This window comes from Copadichromis virginalis, linkage group LG10 (genome assembly GCF_057382275.1).
Source record: "Copadichromis virginalis isolate Kocher_CV1m ecotype Utaka linkage group LG10, C_Virginalis_male_GT1.1, whole genome shotgun sequence".
NCBI classification, from domain to species: domain Eukaryota; kingdom Metazoa; phylum Chordata; class Actinopteri; order Cichliformes; family Cichlidae; genus Copadichromis; species Copadichromis virginalis.
The window spans coordinates 8,988,824-9,008,737 of record NC_140627.1 but is presented as its reverse complement, the minus strand read 5'-3'; the positions used below and the strand labels follow the sequence as shown (position 1 = coordinate 9,008,737).

General features: G+C 41.6%; 2 protein-coding genes across 6 annotated transcripts in view; one reads left to right on the top strand and one right to left on the bottom strand.

Moving 5' to 3' along the window:
- Positions 1-565: 565 nt before the first annotated feature.
- trpv1 (transient receptor potential cation channel, subfamily V, member 1) lies at positions 566-14,677 on the top strand. 3 transcript variants are annotated; one of them, XM_085469671.1, is made up of 16 exons: positions 566-758; positions 3,108-3,333; positions 3,481-3,638; positions 3,734-3,886; positions 4,012-4,149; positions 7,269-7,567; positions 7,766-7,942; positions 8,030-8,185; positions 8,276-8,371; positions 8,476-8,546; positions 10,077-10,242; positions 10,328-10,394; positions 10,577-10,923; positions 10,996-11,117; positions 13,187-13,308; positions 13,390-14,677. In XM_085469671.1, exons 2-16 carry the CDS (start codon positions 3,131-3,133, stop codon positions 13,467-13,469), a joined length of 2,355 nt encoding a protein of 784 aa, XP_085325797.1. In that variant the 5' UTR covers positions 566-758; positions 3,108-3,130; the 3' UTR covers positions 13,470-14,677. The 3 variants fall into 3 exon arrangements, with proteins under 3 accessions (XP_085325797.1, XP_085325799.1, XP_085325798.1); XM_085469673.1 differs by lacking the exon at positions 566-758 and adding an exon at positions 1,243-1,313; XM_085469672.1 differs by lacking the exon at positions 566-758 and having other exon boundaries at positions 2,974-3,333.
- Positions 14,234-19,914, bottom strand: part of fam222ba (family with sequence similarity 222 member Ba) — a 30,382-nt gene continuing 24,701 nt past the window's right edge. For all 3 annotated transcript variants that reach the window (XM_085469674.1, XM_085469675.1, XM_085469676.1), the window contains exon 3: positions 14,234-19,124. In XM_085469674.1, the coding sequence (XP_085325800.1) occupies positions 17,407-19,124 (1,718 nt within the window). In that variant the 3' untranslated portion in view covers positions 14,234-17,406. The remainder of the gene's footprint in view (positions 19,125-19,914) is intronic.

The following is a 19,914-nucleotide window of genomic DNA, read 5'->3' as shown; positions in this document are numbered from 1 at the left end:
TTTAATATTCCTTTTCATACTTGTTGTCATTTGGTTTAAGGAGATACGATTATGATTATGAAGATTAAAAGTCATCAACCAGTTAAAGAGAAAACCTGTTTGTCAAGTCTATAGCTTCATATTTTACTATAATCACATAAACACAGTTTTTTTTCCCACAGGCACATATAGACGTCACAGTCCACTGCGTTATAAGTGTGTTCACTCACTCATTATGCTGCATTAAGCCACAGTGATAGTGATGCTACTAGAAATAAACCGGTGTTAATAACTGAATTTGTGCCCGACTGTCGTTGAATGTGTTTTTCTGCCTGCGTGAGCTCAGACGGGCTAATAAAGAGAGTTTTAGCTTTGTGCACATTTCTGTTTTGTATTTAATCAAGGCTCCTTTGAGAATGACAAGCTCAGATACAAATGGGATCAAGATCACAGAGAAGTTTTTTTGGGGTTCAAGTGACGGTTTTGGTTATGCCATCATATGCAAACGATAACAATCTCATGCATCCTTTTCAAAAGTAAAAAAAGGAAGTTGTCTCATGCGAGCTCTGCAGCTACAGCTCACGCTGGTAGGCAGATGCTCCGCAACCACACATTTAGTCACAGGACCAGAGCAGCACTAAATAAAACGCACAAGTACATCACATTGAGAACACGAAGAGGCTTGTAAGACGTACAGGAAACTCTTGAGCAGCTTTATGGACTAAAAAAAAAAAACCCCAGAAGACTTACGACCAAAATCTTCAATTTGATTCTTCAGGGTAAGTTTCTCCTTTTTGAAACTTCTGCTTTCATTTTCTGTGGATTTTCTGTGGACAACACGCCAGTGCTCTTCTGCTTCATGCCTGCTTTTTTGTTCAGCTAAGTGCTTCAGTGGATTATTTAGTTTGTATAAATTCAAAGATAATAAAAGATTTTAACTGTTGTTTTAACACTGCAATCTGCTCTGTAGCTCCTCTTTCCTGAAGTCATCAAAAAAAGCCAAGCTCTGTTGTGTTAGGTCAGAAAATACACTGCATTCTCTGTGGTATTTTGTCATGTCCAGTAATGGTCAGTACAGCATCCTTTTAAGCACTCAAGCCCAGAGTAAAGTGCTCTAATTTTCTCAAGGGCCGGTTATCATATTTCCCTCTGCCTTGGTCCTACTATTTCATTTCTCTTAATGCTAAGCAGGCATCTTCAGAGACACAACAGTATTCACACGCCCATGTCTCTGAGGGTGTGTCAATACCTCAGTGGTTTTGACATTAACATCAGATTTTTTTCAAAACTTTTTAAACAAAGGAAACAGTACAGACGACGAAGATTGAAGTCTGGTGAGTCAGCTCGTTTGTTACTGCTTTGATTGCCACTTTATAAAAAAAATGCTTTAGTTCATGAAGAATGTGCTACTGCCGTGGCATGTTGCACTGCTTCGGTATATGGATGGCATGTATGCAGTTAAAGGGATGTTTTTCACAGTTTAGATTGCGCCTCAGTGAGAATACAGAGCAGATTATCTTTATTATTGTAGAGACATGTTTGTGCAGCATTAAAAAAAACATACATGGCTCACATTACTGAGCATCATGGATCAATAAGTCATAAATAATACACCAGGACATAATCACATGATGTCGGAGAGGTTCCTGTACAAGCAGTTTTACAATGAAAACATTTATAGACATGCAAGCTTAGCATTTCTTTCTTTAAAATACTACCGTTTCAGTTGTGCGATTGAAAGCATCTATTTAATTCATCTTTTACATGATGTTCAGCAAAATGTTTTTTTTACCACAACAGATGTTCTTATTCTCAGTTTTTAGTCCGTTGTTGTTTTTTTTGCTGTGTTCCTCCCATGATGTCCATGGGGTATAACACAGTTTCCACTGAATCAGTAATTCCCCATTTTCTGACTCAAAAAGAGGAACAAGAAGCCACAGAAGATTTCTGTACGGTCTCATGGCCCTTAACGCATCTTTCTTTAACATCGGGGCATAGTGTCTGTTTACTATCAGCTGAACTTGGAATCCTTTTAGACTGTGAATGTGTAACCACACTGTAAACCAATTGGTCATGTCACAAAGCAGCAAGCAGCAAGAAGATCGAGTGCTGTGTTTCTACTGTTGTCAAGGAAGTGTTTTAAATAAAAACTCCTTTGTTCCACTGGTTGAGGAAACATCACATGTCTGAAAGCTATGCTCGTGCCATTTAAGACGGATTAGATAAGCCCCTGTGGTAAACATGTTTCCGATTCTGCTGATGCAGCCACGCTACACGCTCTGACCTGAATTATTTACAGTGGCTCATGGCTGTGTTTGTAACCAATTCAATCCAAGCAGTGTAATGACATAGTTTTATATGGTTTAACTTAAATCTTTACTTTGATTCCTCCAATTGTTGTAGATGACTTACTGTGGACACAGATTTGGGTGTACAGTGATTTTATTGCCCTTTTTCTCATGTTTCAAATTTCTGCAGGCTAAATAGGACTCGATTAGTTGCTTTTAGTAGATTTTTTCAACAAGAAGCACCCAGAGAGAACAAACCTCCACCAAGACAGCCAAGACACTTTTAAGGGAATAATTTGGTATAGTTTGGTATTTTGTAAACAAAATTTTGTAAACAAAATACAAAAATTTGTATTTTGTTATTTTGTTTACAAAATACCAAACTGGTACTTTGTAAACAAAATACCAAACTTGTGTAGGAGAAGCTAACGGATAATAGGTTTGTTATAATATTGATTTTTACAACTTGTAACTAGACGTAAATAACTGACTAGCAGCTCATGCTCTTTCTCTTGACATTACTTTCTTTAAATCTGTAATGCATTTGGGGTTAAATGTAAAAGTGAGGTCAGAGGTTAAATTTTGACATGACACACATACAACCACTACCAAACTTAGTCTCCTTAAAGCTCATAAACCCGGTTAACTACAATTTAAATGAAAATAAAATTTAAAAAAAGCACCAGTAAAATGGTAGTTACTGAGTGTCTTAGTTATTAGGTATTAGCAGTGAAACAGTAACAGTGTCTTGAAAAAAATCTCTACACTTTGTATTGAAAACTCCTTGCAGCACCTCTGTCACTTCTGGATTATGTATAACTGTGTCGTATTTCCATGCAGATCACTGGAGGAAAGGGTGAAAAATGAAGAAATCTGAGATGTTTGGTTTCACTCTGGAGACAGACGACAGGACAGAGGAGGAGAGGTCGCGCCAAAAGATGACTAAGAAAGATGGTCTGGCTTTGAGGTTGAGCCCGGAGGACCCCAAGACACCTATGGACACTGATTACCAGGAAGAAATGGAGAAGACGAAACCTCAGATCAGATTCAATTTCAACTTTGACAAGTGAGCCTCTCCATGCAGTGATAAAATGAAGTTTGCCTCAATATAACACTCATTATAGGATTGGTGCTGGGTATTTTCAAGCCCCAAAGTGCTGATTTAATAACCCTCAGCAACCCAACTGTTACACTTTTTTGGTTTTTTGTATAGAGGGATTCGAGGTGTGGATCAGCATGATAACAGGAGAGACAGCAAGACGTATAACCGTGACAGACTGTTTGAAGCAGTGGCCAGCAGAGATATCAGCAAACTAGATGGCCTTCAAGAGTACTTGCGCCAAAATATGAAGAAACTCTCTGACTCTTTGTGTGAGTGTTGGAGGACCGGTAATGCAACAGCTGCAACTAAAGTAGAACATGCTGACCTATGTGTTAACCACATGGATTTGTGTTTACATCCACAGATCGGTCCTACGGTAAAACGCCCTTAATGAAAGCTCTGCTGCACCTCAAAGATGGCAGGAATGAGACCGTCGAAATGTTGATTGACATTTCAGAGAAGATGGGTGATGTTAAGGAGTTTGTGAACGCAGCCTACACCAACAACTACTACAAAGGTAACAGATTTTCTGTGTCCGGGAGATTTATTTGAAGTCTTTTAACCTTGTCACGATATCCGTATTCCAGTATTTTTTTCCAGTAATGCAGTGGACATGTTTAAATAAGACTCATTTTCTTGCAGGCCAGACAGCTCTGCATATAGCCATCGAGAGGAGAAGTATTTTTTATGTGAAGCTGCTGGTCAGCAAAGGTGCAGACGTCCACGTCAGAGCTTGCGGGAAATTCTTCCAACCACACAAGGGTCCCTACTTCTACTTTGGTGAGCACATGCTGCTGCAGAGAGGAGTTTCCTCATGCAAAGATCATATGCCGACGCAGTGAGTCAGCCAGTTATTTTTGTAGTTTTTAGAATCAGAGCAGAAGTGTGATTTTTTTTTTTTTTTGAAGGAACAATATGATGGCCCAGTTTCCTCGATCAATACTTAATACTCAAATATGTATAGAGGAACAATGTGCAAGTTGTTCAAAGGGAAAGATTGTCCTATTTTTGGACATGCTACTACCTTTCCAAGTTTCTTATTCTTTTGCAAAATGCAGAATTCTGAATTACATGTGAGTACATTAAAAGACCAGTACAGCTTTGAATCTCGAATGAGAAACAAGAGCGAACTCAAGATAAGTAAAGGTTTCCTCGGGTTCCCTTTAACTATGACACCAACTATATTAGTATCCCTATCTACATACTGTTACATAACCTCTGGTACTTATTAAAGCCTTAAAAGTCACATATGATACATTTTTCTTTGGCGTGTAACAGTATACTCTTTAATCAAACATAAAATAATTGTTTCAAATGTACAGAATACCTGGAATATTAAGTAAATATGATCTTCATGTTGGCCATAAATTTCACAATTTATAATCAATTAATTATCTCTCTGTAACTCATCTTCCTCTATTACCAGTTTAACAAAAAGATTATTTGGGTCAAACTTGCTCTTCTTTCGGCCAGATAGTTTTTACAAATGCTGATTTTTTTTTTTTAATCTAGTTAATGGCTAAATCAACGACTTATATTAGCTGATGGTTTCAAGGCGGTTTCACCATATGTGTGTTTTTCTGTTGCTGCCTGGACAGAATTTTTTTCTGCATGAGCAACAAAAGCTTGCTCAAACATCATTGGTCAATGGAAATTTAACTGCAAACACACCACAAAGAAAAACAGAACACTCTTGCTACCAACAGTCTCATCCTTTGCTTAAGGATCCCGAAAATAAATTTTTCCAGTTTTGCATTTGCATCTCTAGCTTCAGAGGGAAGATAGAGATAAAAATGGACAATACGAGTAATGCAGGAATCTTTCCCCCACTGATAGCTTCGTGTGTAGTCCCTAAATCATAGAGGAAACCATGACTGGATTCAAAACTAGTTGTCACAATATAATGCAAGTTACAAAAAAATGTTTCCTCAGCTGCTCGGTGAACCTCAAAAACCAAGCGATGAACTGCAACAGCTGGCAAAATTTATTACAGTGCAAGTCTTGAGTATTTAAAAGTAGAATGGGAGGGAGAGCCTTCAGTTTTCAGGCCCCTCTTCTGTGGAACCAGCTTCCAGTTTGGATTCAGGAGACAGACACTATCTCTACTTTCAAGATTAGGCTTAAAACTTTCCTTTTTGCTAAAGCATATAGTTAGGGCTGGACCAGGTGACCCTGAATCCTCCCTTAGTTATGCTGCAATAGACATAGGCTGCCGGGGGATTCCCATGATGCATTGAGTTTTTCCTTTCCAGTCACCTTTCTCGCTCACTATGTATTAACAGACCTCTCTGCATTGAATCACATCTGTTATTAACCTCTGTCTCTCTTCCACAGCATGTCTTTTATCCTGTCTTCCTTCTCTCACCCCAACCGGTCGCAGCAGATGGCCGCCCCTCCCTGAGCCTGGTTCTGCCGGAGGTTTCTTCCTGTTAAAAGGGAGTTTTTCCTTCCCACTGTTGCCAAAGTGCTGCTCATAGGGGGTCATATGATTGTTGGGTTTTTCTCTGTATCTATGAAGCGCCTTGAGGCGACTTATGTTGTGATTTGGCGCTATATAAATAAAATTGAATTGAATTGAATTGAATTGAATTGAGCTAACCGTCTTTTCTTAACATTTTGTTAGGAAAGTGGGAAATAGTTACAGTAATTTACAATTTACCAAATTTTGACAAGATCCCCAACACCTCTGGTTAAAATACAGCCACAACCCATGATAGAGCCTCCACCGTCCTTTACAGATGGGTGTAGACACTATTTGTTGTACCTGTCTCTTGAACTCCTCAGTACCACCTCAGTGCCATTTCTTTCTTTCAGATATTGTTCATCTGTTGCAGATAGTCTTTTTTTAGGCCTGCCAGTTCTTTTGTTCTCCACCTATCCAGTTTCTTCAAACTTTTTAAGGACACTTTGCACACCATGTCGACATATGCCAAGTTCTTCGATAATAGCTCTTTGGGAATCACCTTGTTGGTGCAAAAATATTATTTCATGTCTGTCAAACTGTTGTTTTTGGCATTTTTCATAGATTTAACTAAAGAAATTAGAACAAAACATCTCTTTTTGCAGCAGACTAAGTGACAAAGTGCTTAAAGATACAATTTCAAATCGGTTCATTGTTGTCTGGTATGTGCAGACACAACACTGGTTCGTTCCTTGACTTGGGTATCCTTTTTAATGGTTGAATGAGCAATGGTCAATGCCTATAATACAATAGCTGTAATACTTTTGCACAGTACTGTACTGTTCAGTACTGATAGCATGAATTTGTCAGCTTGCTCTTTAATGGTTTGGATTGACTAGACATAGAATGGACCAGCAAAAAAATAGTCCCTTTTGACTGATTTTTAATTTTCAACCCAGTGATGTGATCGTGGCTCAAGAGTTGGGAGTTTGTCTTGTAATCAGAAGGTTGCCGGTTCGAGCCCTGGCTTGGACAGTCTTAGTCGTTGTGTCCTTGGGCAAGACACTTCACCCGTTGCCTACTGGTGGTGGTCAGAGGGCCCGGTGGCGCCAGTGTCTGGCAGCCTCGCCTCTGTCAGTACGCCCCAGGGTGGCTGTGGCTACAATGTAGCTTCCTATCACCAGTGTGTGAATGACTGGATGTGTAAAGCGCTTATTGGTCCTTAGGGACTAGCAAAGCGCTATACAAATACAGGCCATTTACAATTTGATGTAATGTTCTGTACTGAAAGAAGATGGCGCAAAACATGTTTTAAAGCCTTTAAGCACTTATTTTTTAAATCCAGTTACATCTGTGTCAGTTGTTGAGGGCAGGGCTCCATGGTGTAGCCTTTAAACATTTAGTGTTTCACTTCCACTTTCAACACCCTGATTTTGATTCAAAAAAATAAGTAAGGCTGAAATAAAACTTTAAAATATCATCAAATCTTTGTCTGCAGGTGAGCTGCCCCTGTCTCTGGCAGCCTGCACCAACCAGCCCGACGTGGTAGACTTCTTAATGGACAATGAATACCAGCGAGCAGATGCTAAGATGGTAGATTCTCAAGGCAACACGGTCCTGCATGCCCTTGTGATGGTGGCTGACAACTCCAAGTGCAACACAGAATTCATAGTCAGCATGTACGACCGTATCCTAAAGATCACAGCGAGACTGTATCCCGAGGTGCAGCTGGAAAACATTGAGAACAAGAAGGGCCTGACACCTCTCAAAATGGCTGCCCACACTGGCAAGACTGGGGTAAAACACTGCAGTTTGACATTAAGAGTACTACCAAGTGAGAAAAGCAACAGTGAGAATGAAGTGCAGAGCTCCTTTACTACTGACAGGGCAGAAACTATACGTTTTGGTGGGATCTGTGGGTTTCTGGGTTTTCAGAAATAGATCAGACCTTCACAGACTCTCTTTGTTCTAGCTTTCCTTTTTACTTGTCTACAGCTGTTCTCACACATCTTAAGACGAGAGTTCCAAGAGACTGGAACCAAACACTTGTCCCGTAAATTCACCGAGTGGGTTTATGGGCCCGTCCACTGCTCCCTGTACGACCTGGCCTCCGTGGACTCATATGAGGAGAACTCAGTGCTGAAGATACTGATCTACGGCAGCGACATCCCTGTGAGTTCCAGCATCGTGACACCAGTCAGAGCAGTAGTTGCATGCTGTTCGGTTCTCAAATGTGCATCCCTTCCTTTCTCCTCTCAGAACCGTCACGAGATGCTCGAGACGGAGCCTCTGATCCAACTGCTTGAAGAAAAGTGGAATAGGTTTGCCAGTGGAATGTTTTTCTTCAACTTCCTGTCCTACCTTGTGTACTTGATCATCTTTACTCTCCTAGCCTACTATAAGAAAGAAAGCATGGTAAGCTGACTGACACAAAAGAGGTGAGCTGTGCAAGCATCACAGACAGGCCTGTGTTAATGTGGATGATGTTCTCTCTGTGCCCCACAGCCAATGTTTCACATTAACCTCAAGACTGATGATCACCTGTACATTTTAGCTTGGCTGCTGACAGCAGTTGCGAACTGCTACTTCTTTCTCATAGGGGTATGTAGTTAACTTTGTGTTTGTGTACATCTACTTTCTTATATCACCACCTAGTGGAAGTTGTAGTCCAGTAACATGACTGATTACCTCATCTGAATTCCTAGATTATAGATATGATGAGGAAACGACCAAAGCTGGAGACCCTGCTGGTTGACGGATATTATGAGATTCTTTTGTAAGTAGCAGGCATGCTCAAAATTAAAGTTACCTTGTGGAGTTTTCTCACCTCTTTATAATGCAGTATTATTCCTGATACAGAGTCGCAACTTGCATTCGTGCAGCAATCAGCTGAAGCCCCTTTACTACTAACATTTCCTTTTAATAGTTTCAATTGACTGCAGCAGTTGTTGTGATTTAATGATGTCAAAAGTTTGGACACACCTTCTCATTTAATGTGTTTTTCTATTTACATTGTAGATTCTTACTGAAGGCATCAAAACTGTGAATGAACACATATGGAATTATGTAGTAAACAAAAAAGTGTCAAATACCTCAAAACATGTTTTATATTTTAGATTCTTCAAAATAGCCACCCTTTTCTTTGATTACTGCTTTGCACACTCTTGGCATTCTCTCAGTGATCTTCATGAGGTAGTCGCCTGAAATGGTTTTCAAACAGTCTTGAAGGAGTTCCCAGAGATGCTGAGCACTTGTTGGGCCTTTTGCCTTCACTCTGCGGTCAAATCTCATCCCAAACCATCTCAATTTGGTTTAGGTTAGGTGACTGTGGAGGCCAGGCAATCTGGTGCAGCACTCCATCACTCTCCTTCTTGGTCAAATAGGCCTTACAAAGCCTGGAGGTGTGTTTGGGGTCATTGTCCTATTGATAAATAAATGATGCTCCAGCTAAACACAAACCCGGATGGGATGGCATGTTGCTGCAGGATGCTGTGGATGCACTCCGACACCAAAACACCTCCTCCTCCATGCTTCACAGTGGGAACCATGTATGTAGAGACCATCCGTTCACCTTTTCTGCGTCGCACAAAGACACGACGGGTGGAACCAAAGATCTCTAATTTGGACTCATCAGACCAAAGCACAGATTTTCAACGGTCTAATGTCCATTCTTTGTGTTTCTTGGTTTAAACAAATCTCTTCTGCTTGTTTCTTTTCCCTAGTAGGCGTTTCTTAGCAGCTATTTGACCTCTAATCTGCTCTAATCGGTTAACTTGCGATTTCTGAGGCTGGTGATTTGGATGAATTTATCCTCAGCAGCAGAGGTGACTCTTGGTCTTCCTTTCCTGGGGTGGTCCTCATGTGAGCCAGTTTCGTCATAGCACTTGATGGTTTTTGCGAATGCACTTGGGGACACAAAGTTTTTGTAATTTTCCAGAATGATTGAAGGTTTGCAGTGCTGTCGCCAAAGCAAAGGTGGCTACTTTGGGGAATCTAAAAGATAAGACATATTTAGAATTATTCATAAATTTTTTCTTTGCTACATAATTTCATATATCTTACTTCATAGATTTGATGTATTCAGTTTGTATCCACAATGTAGAAAGTCGTAAAAATAAATAAAAAGCATGTTTGTGTCCAAACATTGGTAAGTTGGTTATATACTTTCTATAGGCATTGTGCTTCTTTTGGGAAAAAATAGGTTTTTCCACAACACTTTGCAAATAAATGGTTTGTGGAAGATGTACAGCACAGTAAAACTCCTCAGCAGTCATGTTAATAGTTATTACAGTGCTGCCGCTGATAGTCTTTTGCAGGGTGTCCTCTTCCTGATCTCCACTGGGCTCCACCTGTTTGGGAGGGATGAGTACCTCAGCTTCCTGGTGTTGTGTCTTGCTCTCAGCTGGGTGAACATACTCTACTTCTCCAGGGGCAACGAGCACATGGGCATCTATAGTGTCATGATACAAAAGGTAGCCCTCGCATGTCACGCAGTTCCACAGAGAAGATAGTAGCAACTGATCCCATCACTGAGGCTCTCTGTCTCCTTGTTTGCAGATGATCCTCAGTGACATCCTGCGCTTCCTGTTTGTCTACATCGTCTTCCTCTTTGGATTTTCAGCAGGTATTATACCCTCTCTAAAAAGGAGAAAGGTTTGCACAAAAACATCTGCATTTTTTGATTCCATTTAAAAAGTTTTACATACAAAATACTCTTTTACAAAAAGAGTATTTTGGGACAGAATCTGCAGCTTGTGTACCCTGATCAGACCTGCTTAACCTGCTGTAACCTGCTTCCTATCACAGCGGTGGTCACCCTGCTCAAAGACCCTACAGCGGACAAGTCTCCTGATAAAGAGCTGAATACAACAAACACCACTAAATCACCTCGTTTTCTCCTTGTTGGTCTTGAGGATTGTGTCAAACCCACCTTCTCAAACATCTCCTACACTACCCTGCAGCTCTTCAAGTTCACCATTGGCATGGGCGACATGGAGTTCATCCAGAATTACAAGTACATAGACGTCTTCTATGTGCTCCTCATCTTCTATATCATACTTACCTACATCCTGCTGCTCAACATGCTCATCGCGCTCATGAACCGCACTGTGGAGAAGCTCACCAATGAGACCACCAGCATCTGGAAGCTACAGGTCAGAGTGTTCAGAGCTGATGTGAGTATATAAGTGAAGTATGCGTGATTTAAATGATGTGACTGCTTTCAGAGGGCTATCACTATCCTGGACATGGAGAGGAGACTGCCCTGTTGCCTGAAGGGTTATTTTCGCTGTGGGGTGGAGAAAAATCTCAACACTGCTACCGGAAAGGACCGCCGACGGTGTTTCAGGTTGGCTTCTATTCAGTTCAGTGACAGCACAGTGGTTAGTCACACATTTTCAAAGGGCTGCAAATGCCCTGGACATTCTAGCTCCAACATAGGGTTGACATTTGTGGTTTAGCATCTTCATAGCTTTTTTTTTAATGAAATCTAAGCTTTTAACCAATACCATCTAATGTTTCTGTTGACAAAGACAACATGTTAGCAAGCAGACATTAATAGATACCACAAAGATCAACATGAAGCTTCTTCCTTCTTGAATGCTACGCCCTTACCTTAACCCCTACTGGAGATAGAGGCCTCATTTTTTCCAATGACATATTGGCATAGGGCAGGGTTGGAAATCTGTTGATTGAAGTCCCAGCTTCCTGAAGGCTGCAGCTCTTGTACATTCCTAGTTTAAACATGGCAAAAAGTTTCAAATAAAGAAAGATTTATAGTTTATAGTTATATTTATTTATTTATTTTATTTTATTTTTTTTGTGGGGGGGGGGGGGGGGGGGGAAGAGAAGACACACTTATATAGATATCAAAAGCTCACGTGTCAAATATGATACATTTGGTGTTACAGGGTTAATAAGGCTGTCTCAGGCACATCAGTGAGCCCAGCGGCCACACCCATCTGCTGTTAAAGCCTTTCTTTTATTAGGAGCATCAGTCCAGAAGAATTTTTTTTTTTAACTGTGAGTCATGCAAAGTTACTCTAATGAAGTCCAAGAGTGAAAATATAGAGCTGCACACGATTATAATACAGGAAGTTCCTTTAGTTTTCATCTAGCAGTATTACAAAATCAAATGTTTCATTCTGCATTTATGTTTACTTAACGACGGGTTGCAACACCTCGTCGTTAAGGAGGTGTTATCAAGACGCGGTTTGATAACCATTAGAACAGTTTTTGGGTTTTTCCAAGAATAGCTGAACAGGCAGAGACCACCTTCACTAGCTTCTGATGCACACGCAGTCATTTTGTTCAATAAGGTGAAATATGACAGATACCACTCAGCTCAGAAAAGAGCTTCAGTGGTTTTTCCTAGTAGTTTTCAGGGGTAACAAGTTATTTGTCAATTATTGTTGTTCCAATCAGCCTCATCTGCACTTTGCATTTATTGCACACCAACATACTAAACCAGCTGAACATGGATAATTTAGCACAAAGCACTATGATGCCAAATGCAGCCTCACAAGTTATGGAGGCCCTGTTGGGTCAAAGCTTTTTCTCTTAAAATGTAAAAAAAAAAAAAAAAAAAAAAAAACACTACTACATGGGTCTGCATGTCCTGTGTCATTCTTGCTTTTCCCCTGCTTTACAATTGTCCTTGTCCAAGAAAGACTAAAAATGCCTGACATAAATAATGACTATAATCTAACTTAGTCTAACTTTGAATTATTTCAGCTGACATGATGTTCAAATGTTGCATTTACTTTACTAAATTTGTTAGTTTGATCACTACAACGTGCATTAGCACTAGTTGGCTTCTGTGGCTGCAGAAAAACAAAATCTAGAAAACTGGCTGTTAGTGAGCTGCGGCTTGAACTCGCTTGCAGATAAATCCAGACATGTATAAAGACAGGAGAAAAGAATGCGTTTGGGTATTGAATACATAATTATTAGAGTTATTAGTCATACATTTGGCTACGTTTCAGTATTGGCTATATTATTTGTGTTCAGCTGTGCTAAATTGAACCTCTGCATGTGTGTCAGTCTTTGTGGGTTTGTAGTGGGTTTCCTGGTGACAGGAAGGATGATGTATGAGGTCTAATATTAGACTTATTATCTGACTTTATTGGCCAGGTTTTCATATTAAGATTCTTCATATCAAGGAGTATAAAATCCCTTGCATGAAACTGATCACCACTCTGCTGCTCACAATAAAGGCTGATAAAGGCCAACTTCATCAAGGCACAGTAACAAAGGAGAAACAAAGGTTTAGCATTGAAGAGTTCATCCAAGACGCGGCTGTGTGAGCATAATCGATTGATGCACAGTACACCATGTTGTTCGCTAATTTTGTTGACAGCTGATTGATGTGTCACACGGCAGACAGTAATTGGAGCATGTGTCCTCTTGTCTCCTCAGAGTGGAGGAAGTCAACTGGAACAAATGGAACAGCAACCTGGTCAAAATCGATGAGGATCCCGGCTGTTGGGAGCGTGTCCAGCAGCCAGGCACTGAAACCCCGCCTAGGAGCCAACAAAGAGGTGCGGAAACATGAATTCATGGATTTGTGTGAGGGAGGAAAGTAATTCGAGTCCACTAACATTTTCCTGCTTTACCCACAGGGAGGAGCTGGAGAGGCTTATTCATGGATGGCAGTAGGCGGTGGCAGGCGTACCAGTCCACAGAGATGACACCGGTCTAACAGAGAGCTGCTCTCTGGCTACTCAGCCTGACTGGCTGTTTTACTTGCCCAATAATTTTAACAGACATGGATAATCTACTTTACTGACTGATTGATACCCCAGTGTAACCTTCCCAAGAAAACCTTGTGGACACTTTGGGTTTGACTGACAACAGTGTAAAACAGCAATATTTATCAGTATTGAACGCCAGGCAGTGTTGTGCAAATAGCAAAGAAATTTTAAAGCAAACCTTTAAAGCAGAACATTTAATCCAGCGGCTTCTTCTACATGCTGCTCCTGCACGTCAACTGGATGCACATCCTCTGCTCAAAGGCCATAACCTGCTGGCACCTCTGGTATCGCTCGAAAACCTTCGTGGAGTAATGCCACTCACCAAGGTGCTGATCCTTCCCTCCCACTGTGTGCCCTTTATACTAGGCCCATTTTCATCACAGCCAGACAAGCTAAATCTACTGCGACCAGATCAGTCCCACAGATTTCACAGCTTGCTTTGTCTACTCCACTTCCTGTTCCGGCCTGGATAAATGGCATGAAGCGGCAGCAATTGGTGTAGCAATCACCACCTTTGGCTCTACCTGTCACAGTTACAAATGTGGCTTAGACAAGCCTTTAGAAACACCGAGTCGCTTCTAGGGCTGATTATGAGAGAGACAAATGTGTGTGTGTGTGTGTGTGTGTGTAGCTACCTGAACTGTCACAGAGGATGACAAGAGCTAGGCTGCCTGCTGTTAATTTAGACAAATTAATGTTCAAGCGAACTGAGTTCAAAGCATAAATTAGAACTTTATTTTATTATTACAATATTACAAAAAGAGTAGCACAACTCTCACGCTCTTGCCTCTTATCTGTCGTACAGAATGACACAAAAGAAAGGCTCGTGGACCTTCTTCCATTTCACAGCAACAGTACAAGAAATAAAGAAAAAAAATAAAATTTTAAATAACAAGCAAATCAAGTATTATAAATAGTCACAACTGCAAACTGAAGCTTTGAAAGATTGTGGGGAGGGGAGGGAGAAGAAAAAAAAATTGTTACAGCTCAAAAAACTACACATTGCTAAAAATATATAATTACAAAATATTACTCATTTTCCTCACTTTACATAATAAAGAATATCTAAGGAATTGCTCTGCCTATTCAACAAAACTTCATTAAAGTAAAAAGTCAAAAAAAAAAAAAAGAAAAGCAAAATAAAATTGCTGTTTCTGTGGATCCTTACCATTGCCTCTTCCTTCTTATTTGGGGTTTTCATTAAACCATGCTCATTTTCAAAGGAAAGTCCAAGGACCAAACACTTAAGGCTTTTTAAGGGTCATTAGGGGGTTAGGAGAACAAAACATGGGTGCCATTGCGTTATATCTCACACACACACTGTCTACTGCACACACACACACACACTCACCCTTAACCGTTCCCACATCCACAGGCAGCATTCATACACAATCATTAAACTTTAAAGTTACAGTAGTCTAGTAGGTAAGCCAGTGTACAATAAAATAAACAATGCATTTGCTGTTTCACTTAAAAGTCGGGCTTCGTTTACCTCCGAGTGCTCTTGCAAGTGATCAATTTGGTCTTTTCATTTCAGCATCAGTAGCAACAACATGTAACTCTGTTTGCTGAGGTGCCCATTGTTGGGACCACAAATCTAGCTAGGCGTGTAGTGAGTTCCTACGGGGCATTGACGCGGATTTCATCTACTTCAGAGACTTTTGTCTGTGCCTTTCAATACCTTCAAAACAAATCATCTCAAACATTCAAGTAAACACATTTGTCATAGATACAAAGACGATCTGAAAAGGACACGAACTTTAAAAATGGCACCGCTTCCTAACAGTGTGTCCTTGTTAACCTGACTTTGGTCGCTTTTAAAAAGGTAGGAGTAAATTTTATCACAACCTTCCTTGTCATAAACATTTCACAATCTTGCTGCCAAACGTGGCACTAACGCAGTCTGTTATGCCTTTATTTCTTTTTCTCTTTTTTCTTTCCTTTGTAAACACCTGAATTCATTGCAGCATGTGAAGCAGGACCAAGCATCAAAGTTTTTCAACTTGTTTGCTCCCTCTTGGAACTTAAATATGTACAAACAACCTGATTACAGACTTCCTTAAGTGACGGAGAGGTATCGATCTTGAAGAATCCTATTATACAAATAATGACATTTAAAAAGAAGGAGAACCCCTTTGTGCATGTGTGCATACTGCAAGCTTTGCCCGAGGCCTATTCCAGAAAGCAGATTTAGCCAAACTTTGAGGTTTGTTAACTTTGACATGCTGGATCAGTCAGTTGGCATAACCGACTCTGTGACTCTAACCTGCAGGTTCTTTTTAACCTCCTATTATCCAGCAGTGAATGCAGAGTTGAGAGTTAGGATACTATCTGGTTGAATATTGACTTTGTTGTCCGAGGACTTTCTTCCTTTCAAGACTATCGATCTGGACATACAGCGATCCGTGGACATGGAAGAATAAAATCTATTGCATGCTACATGGTCTTCCGTTATAACTCTGTAGACAGGATGGCAGCTGTCAGGTTCTTAACCACTTTCTCGACACTAAACTGCATATTGGCATAATCCCTGTTTAAATAAAAAAAATCCTCTGCATGAAGCTTGTCCTGTTTATTGGCCATACTATCGTTTATAAGGTACATACTTCGAGTATTATTATCATATCTCATGATATATCCTATTTTATCACAGCGGCATAACATGGTGAAGATGACTGAGGGAGGATGATTGCGTACCTGCTGAAACCAGCTTCTTAAACCAAGCTACATGTAGTTCAGAGTGAGTCTTTGAGTCTTACAGACTGCAGACAGTCCAAAAGTGTTCCCATAGCATGTGAAATATGCACACATGCTGAGGTCAATATATGCTACTGAGCGAATGCAACAAAGCTGTCTTAAAAGGTACAGTCAGTTTTTTTACTGCAAATCATTACAACACACTTTGACGTTACAGTAATTAAATGCCATCATATCTGTTTGATCCATATTCCAATATTCCACTGCTGTTTCCTGTATTTCAGCCTTCAGATATTGTAGCCAATAAAAGGTAGGATTCCAACTTCCATTAAAAAAAAATAAGTAAAATTCAAGCTGAATAAAATGTGGCTTTAAAAAAAAAAAAACGAAAGAAAGAAAAAAAGAAAAATGTGACAGATTGACAAACATTCATATTTCCATTTAAAGTGGAAGATTTGCTCTTTATTTACCCGTTGCCATAGTGATTGTTGGACTCGGAGCTCCACTGATAACTGCTTTTTTTTTTTTTTTTTTTTTTTAATATTACCTAAGCTGACTGACCCAGCTGCACTTCATCAACTCAAACTAACTAAACCTGCTTTCTGGAACAGGTCCCAGCTGGACTCTGTTATACTTCACTAACTGATGGCTTTGCATTGAAGCACGGTCATCTCTCTCTCTTTTGTCCTGAAGTGACTGCGTTTAATCATCGAAATGAAACTAATTTAATGAACCTAGTCGGAGCCAAAAAATTTCCTGACATGATCCTGTTACAGGAAGAAGAAAAAAAAAATCTATCAGCAGATGTTTTTTCAGAGAGGGATCTGTTTTTCTTTCTTGCATGCATAAGGAAACTTTAGTGGCAGGTCTGAAGTAGAAATGACACAGGATCACTTGAGATCCAGGCACGTAAATTGACAAGTATCATCAAGGGAAAAAAGCAGGTAATAAACAGTATGAAGTGCCAGTTAGAAGCCCTCGTTAACAAACCTAGAATTAGCAATTGATCACTTGCAAGATTAAACAAACAAACAAAAAAAAACCTACTGATCTTCATTAAATATATTAATTTACCCTCTTTAACATTAGCAGTCATTTGCTTAAGTTATAAGTTGAGTTTTATTCATGTTTCCTTTCTTAAGACTAAACAAAGGGTGCTGATAACAGTTGTGGAGACAAGGCCATAGCTTATCTGTACCCTGGGTGCTGGATGAGAGCGGTTCTGCCATCCCCAACCTCTGGACCTACCCTGCTCAGAGGGGGCCTGTGCATCTTGCCCATCAACCCTAGATTCTGATCGCGGAAATAGGGCGTCTGAAAGTCTCCACCCAAGTAATCTGCTGTTTGCATCAGATTAGTCTGGGCGGAGGAGGAGGAGGAGGAGCTTGATCCTAGCCGGTAATGGGGAGCCCCAGGGGGCCCACAGTCTAGCGTGGTGCACCCTCCTGGGCCTGCACCGTGGAATGGCATGGCTATGTCCTGAGACCCGGAGCTGTCACTGTTGGGTGTGGGTAGGATGCTGCTGTTCCAAATGTGCGACTGGAAGTAGTGACCGTTAGTGTAGTGGGCCATGGGGCCGGGCATGCCATTGTTGTTAACAGGTGGGGAGGGGGTGGGCCTCTCTACGGGAGGTTTTAGTGAGTAAGGCTGACCCACGCACACCTCTGCAGGGTAGCCCATGCCCTTAAAATGGAAGGTGGCGTCCCTGGAAGGCTGCTTGCAGAGGTGGCTCCCCCCATTCTGAATGTGGGGTACATGAGCCAACTGATGTTGATTCCAAGAGCGCATCTTCTGCTGCTGCTGCGTGGTGTGTTGTAGTTGCTGCTGCTGATTCTGATGTGGGTGCAGTTGGTGCTGCTGCAGCTGGTGCTGCTGCTTGAGATCAGTGTGGTTGGAAGGCAAGTGGTTCATAGCAGCCACACTGGGTGGAGGGTGAGCTCCCACTGGGGCTGTGGCTTTCTCTTGAGAGCCAATGATGCAGTTGGGTGGGGGGAAGCCAGGGGTGGCAGGGTTACTGTGCATGGAAACCCTAGAACAAGCGCTGATAAGCAGGTTGCGACTGATGGGGCTGGGGTTGGCGATCTGGCCCTCACACATGGAGGTGGTTCCTGCACCCTGGGCCCGAGCTTGGCAGAATTGGTTGATCTGATGTACGATGGTGTTCAGGTCAGCCTGGCGGCCCTGGTGCAGACCAGCAGCCATAGAGAGTGGAATGGTTGAGGTAGAGACAGTAACATTAGGTGGTGCATCGCCATCGGGAAGCTTTCTGCTTCCCTGCAGGCCAGGTGGAGGCTGCTGCTGCTGCTGCTGAAGGTGCTGCTGCTGGAGCATGACAGTAGGTGGCCCCTGTGTTTGCCCGAGAGCTGGGTGCTGAGACTGAGTCTGGAGTCTGGCTGGGCCCTGAGGGTGCTGGGCCATTGGGGGAGGCTGTCTGAGACTCTGGGTGTGCACCTGCTGCTGGGGAAGGGGTATATGCACAGTCTGAGGGGGGTCCTGCGGTGGAAGGGGTAACCTCTGCTGGGGCCGGGGAAGGTTCTGCACCTGGTGGTTTAAAGTGCTGGTTGAAGCCACCTGATAGGGTCCCGTAAGGGGGTTCATGATGACGTCAGGGTGCAAGCGAGCCCGGCTACCGTCAAAATCTTTTAGGATGCCTTTGACAGTGGGCACCTTGATGATGGCGAGGAGGCCTGTCTTGGCACTGGCCTGAGAGGAAGGATAAGGGCTGTAGCGCTGGCCTGACGTATCCAGCCCGTTGACAGTACGGCGCACGTGGTTCCTCTGGGGGACCTTGACACTGTTGGGGAAGATCTTAATGGTGAGGGGGTTGTTGGCAACCTTCTTAGCATATGCATCCAATTCTGCAGGGGTTGGAAACGGAGCGGATCTCATCCTTTGTGTGGTGTCCCCTGAGGTGAAGAACAGGATAGATCGGAGGCAAGAAGCAGAAAGCAAAAGGAGACAGAGGGTAGGGGGAAAAATTAGAGAGAGACATTAGGCAGCAGGCCAAAATCTAGAATGAAAAAAACCCCTACAACTTCAGAAGAGGAAGCTTGAGATATGCTTAATGATAACTTTTGTCTTCATGCTGTGCTCTCCCATGTCAAAGTCCTTCATTCATCTTACTTCTTATCCTTTATACCACTTACCTTCTACCAGTCTCTCCTCATGGCCTAGATTTTCTAGAGCATGAAAACAGATCTCAGAATAGGTGCAGGAGTCTAGTTTCAACTCACTTAAATCACCATATGCTGAAAGGTTATTATAGATTTTTTTTTAAACCACTGATGCCAAAAACATGTTTCCTACCCCAGCTTTAATTCAGGTAGAAATGTATATGGCACAAAAGAGCACATCAGTTGAAATCAGAGTAGCTGAGTGAACTTGATTTGGAACGCACTCTCATATTTCATACTTGCCTGTTTTTCTCCTAAACCCCCCGTCTCAAAGAAAAAGATTTCCAATCTGAGTCTCTGCAGAATTATCGGTGCCGACACATTCCCAGTCTAAAATCCAATTTGGTGGTATCATTGGGGACTTTGAGGTCAGGAGCTTTTAGTGGCCTTAATTGACGCATTATCTGGGCAAAGAATAAGAATGCATCTGAGGGGTGGGCTGTGCCGCTTGCTACTAAAAAAAATATCACAAGATAAACAGAAAAAAAAGGCTGTGATGGTCCCCTGTGGCTGGCAAGGGGAG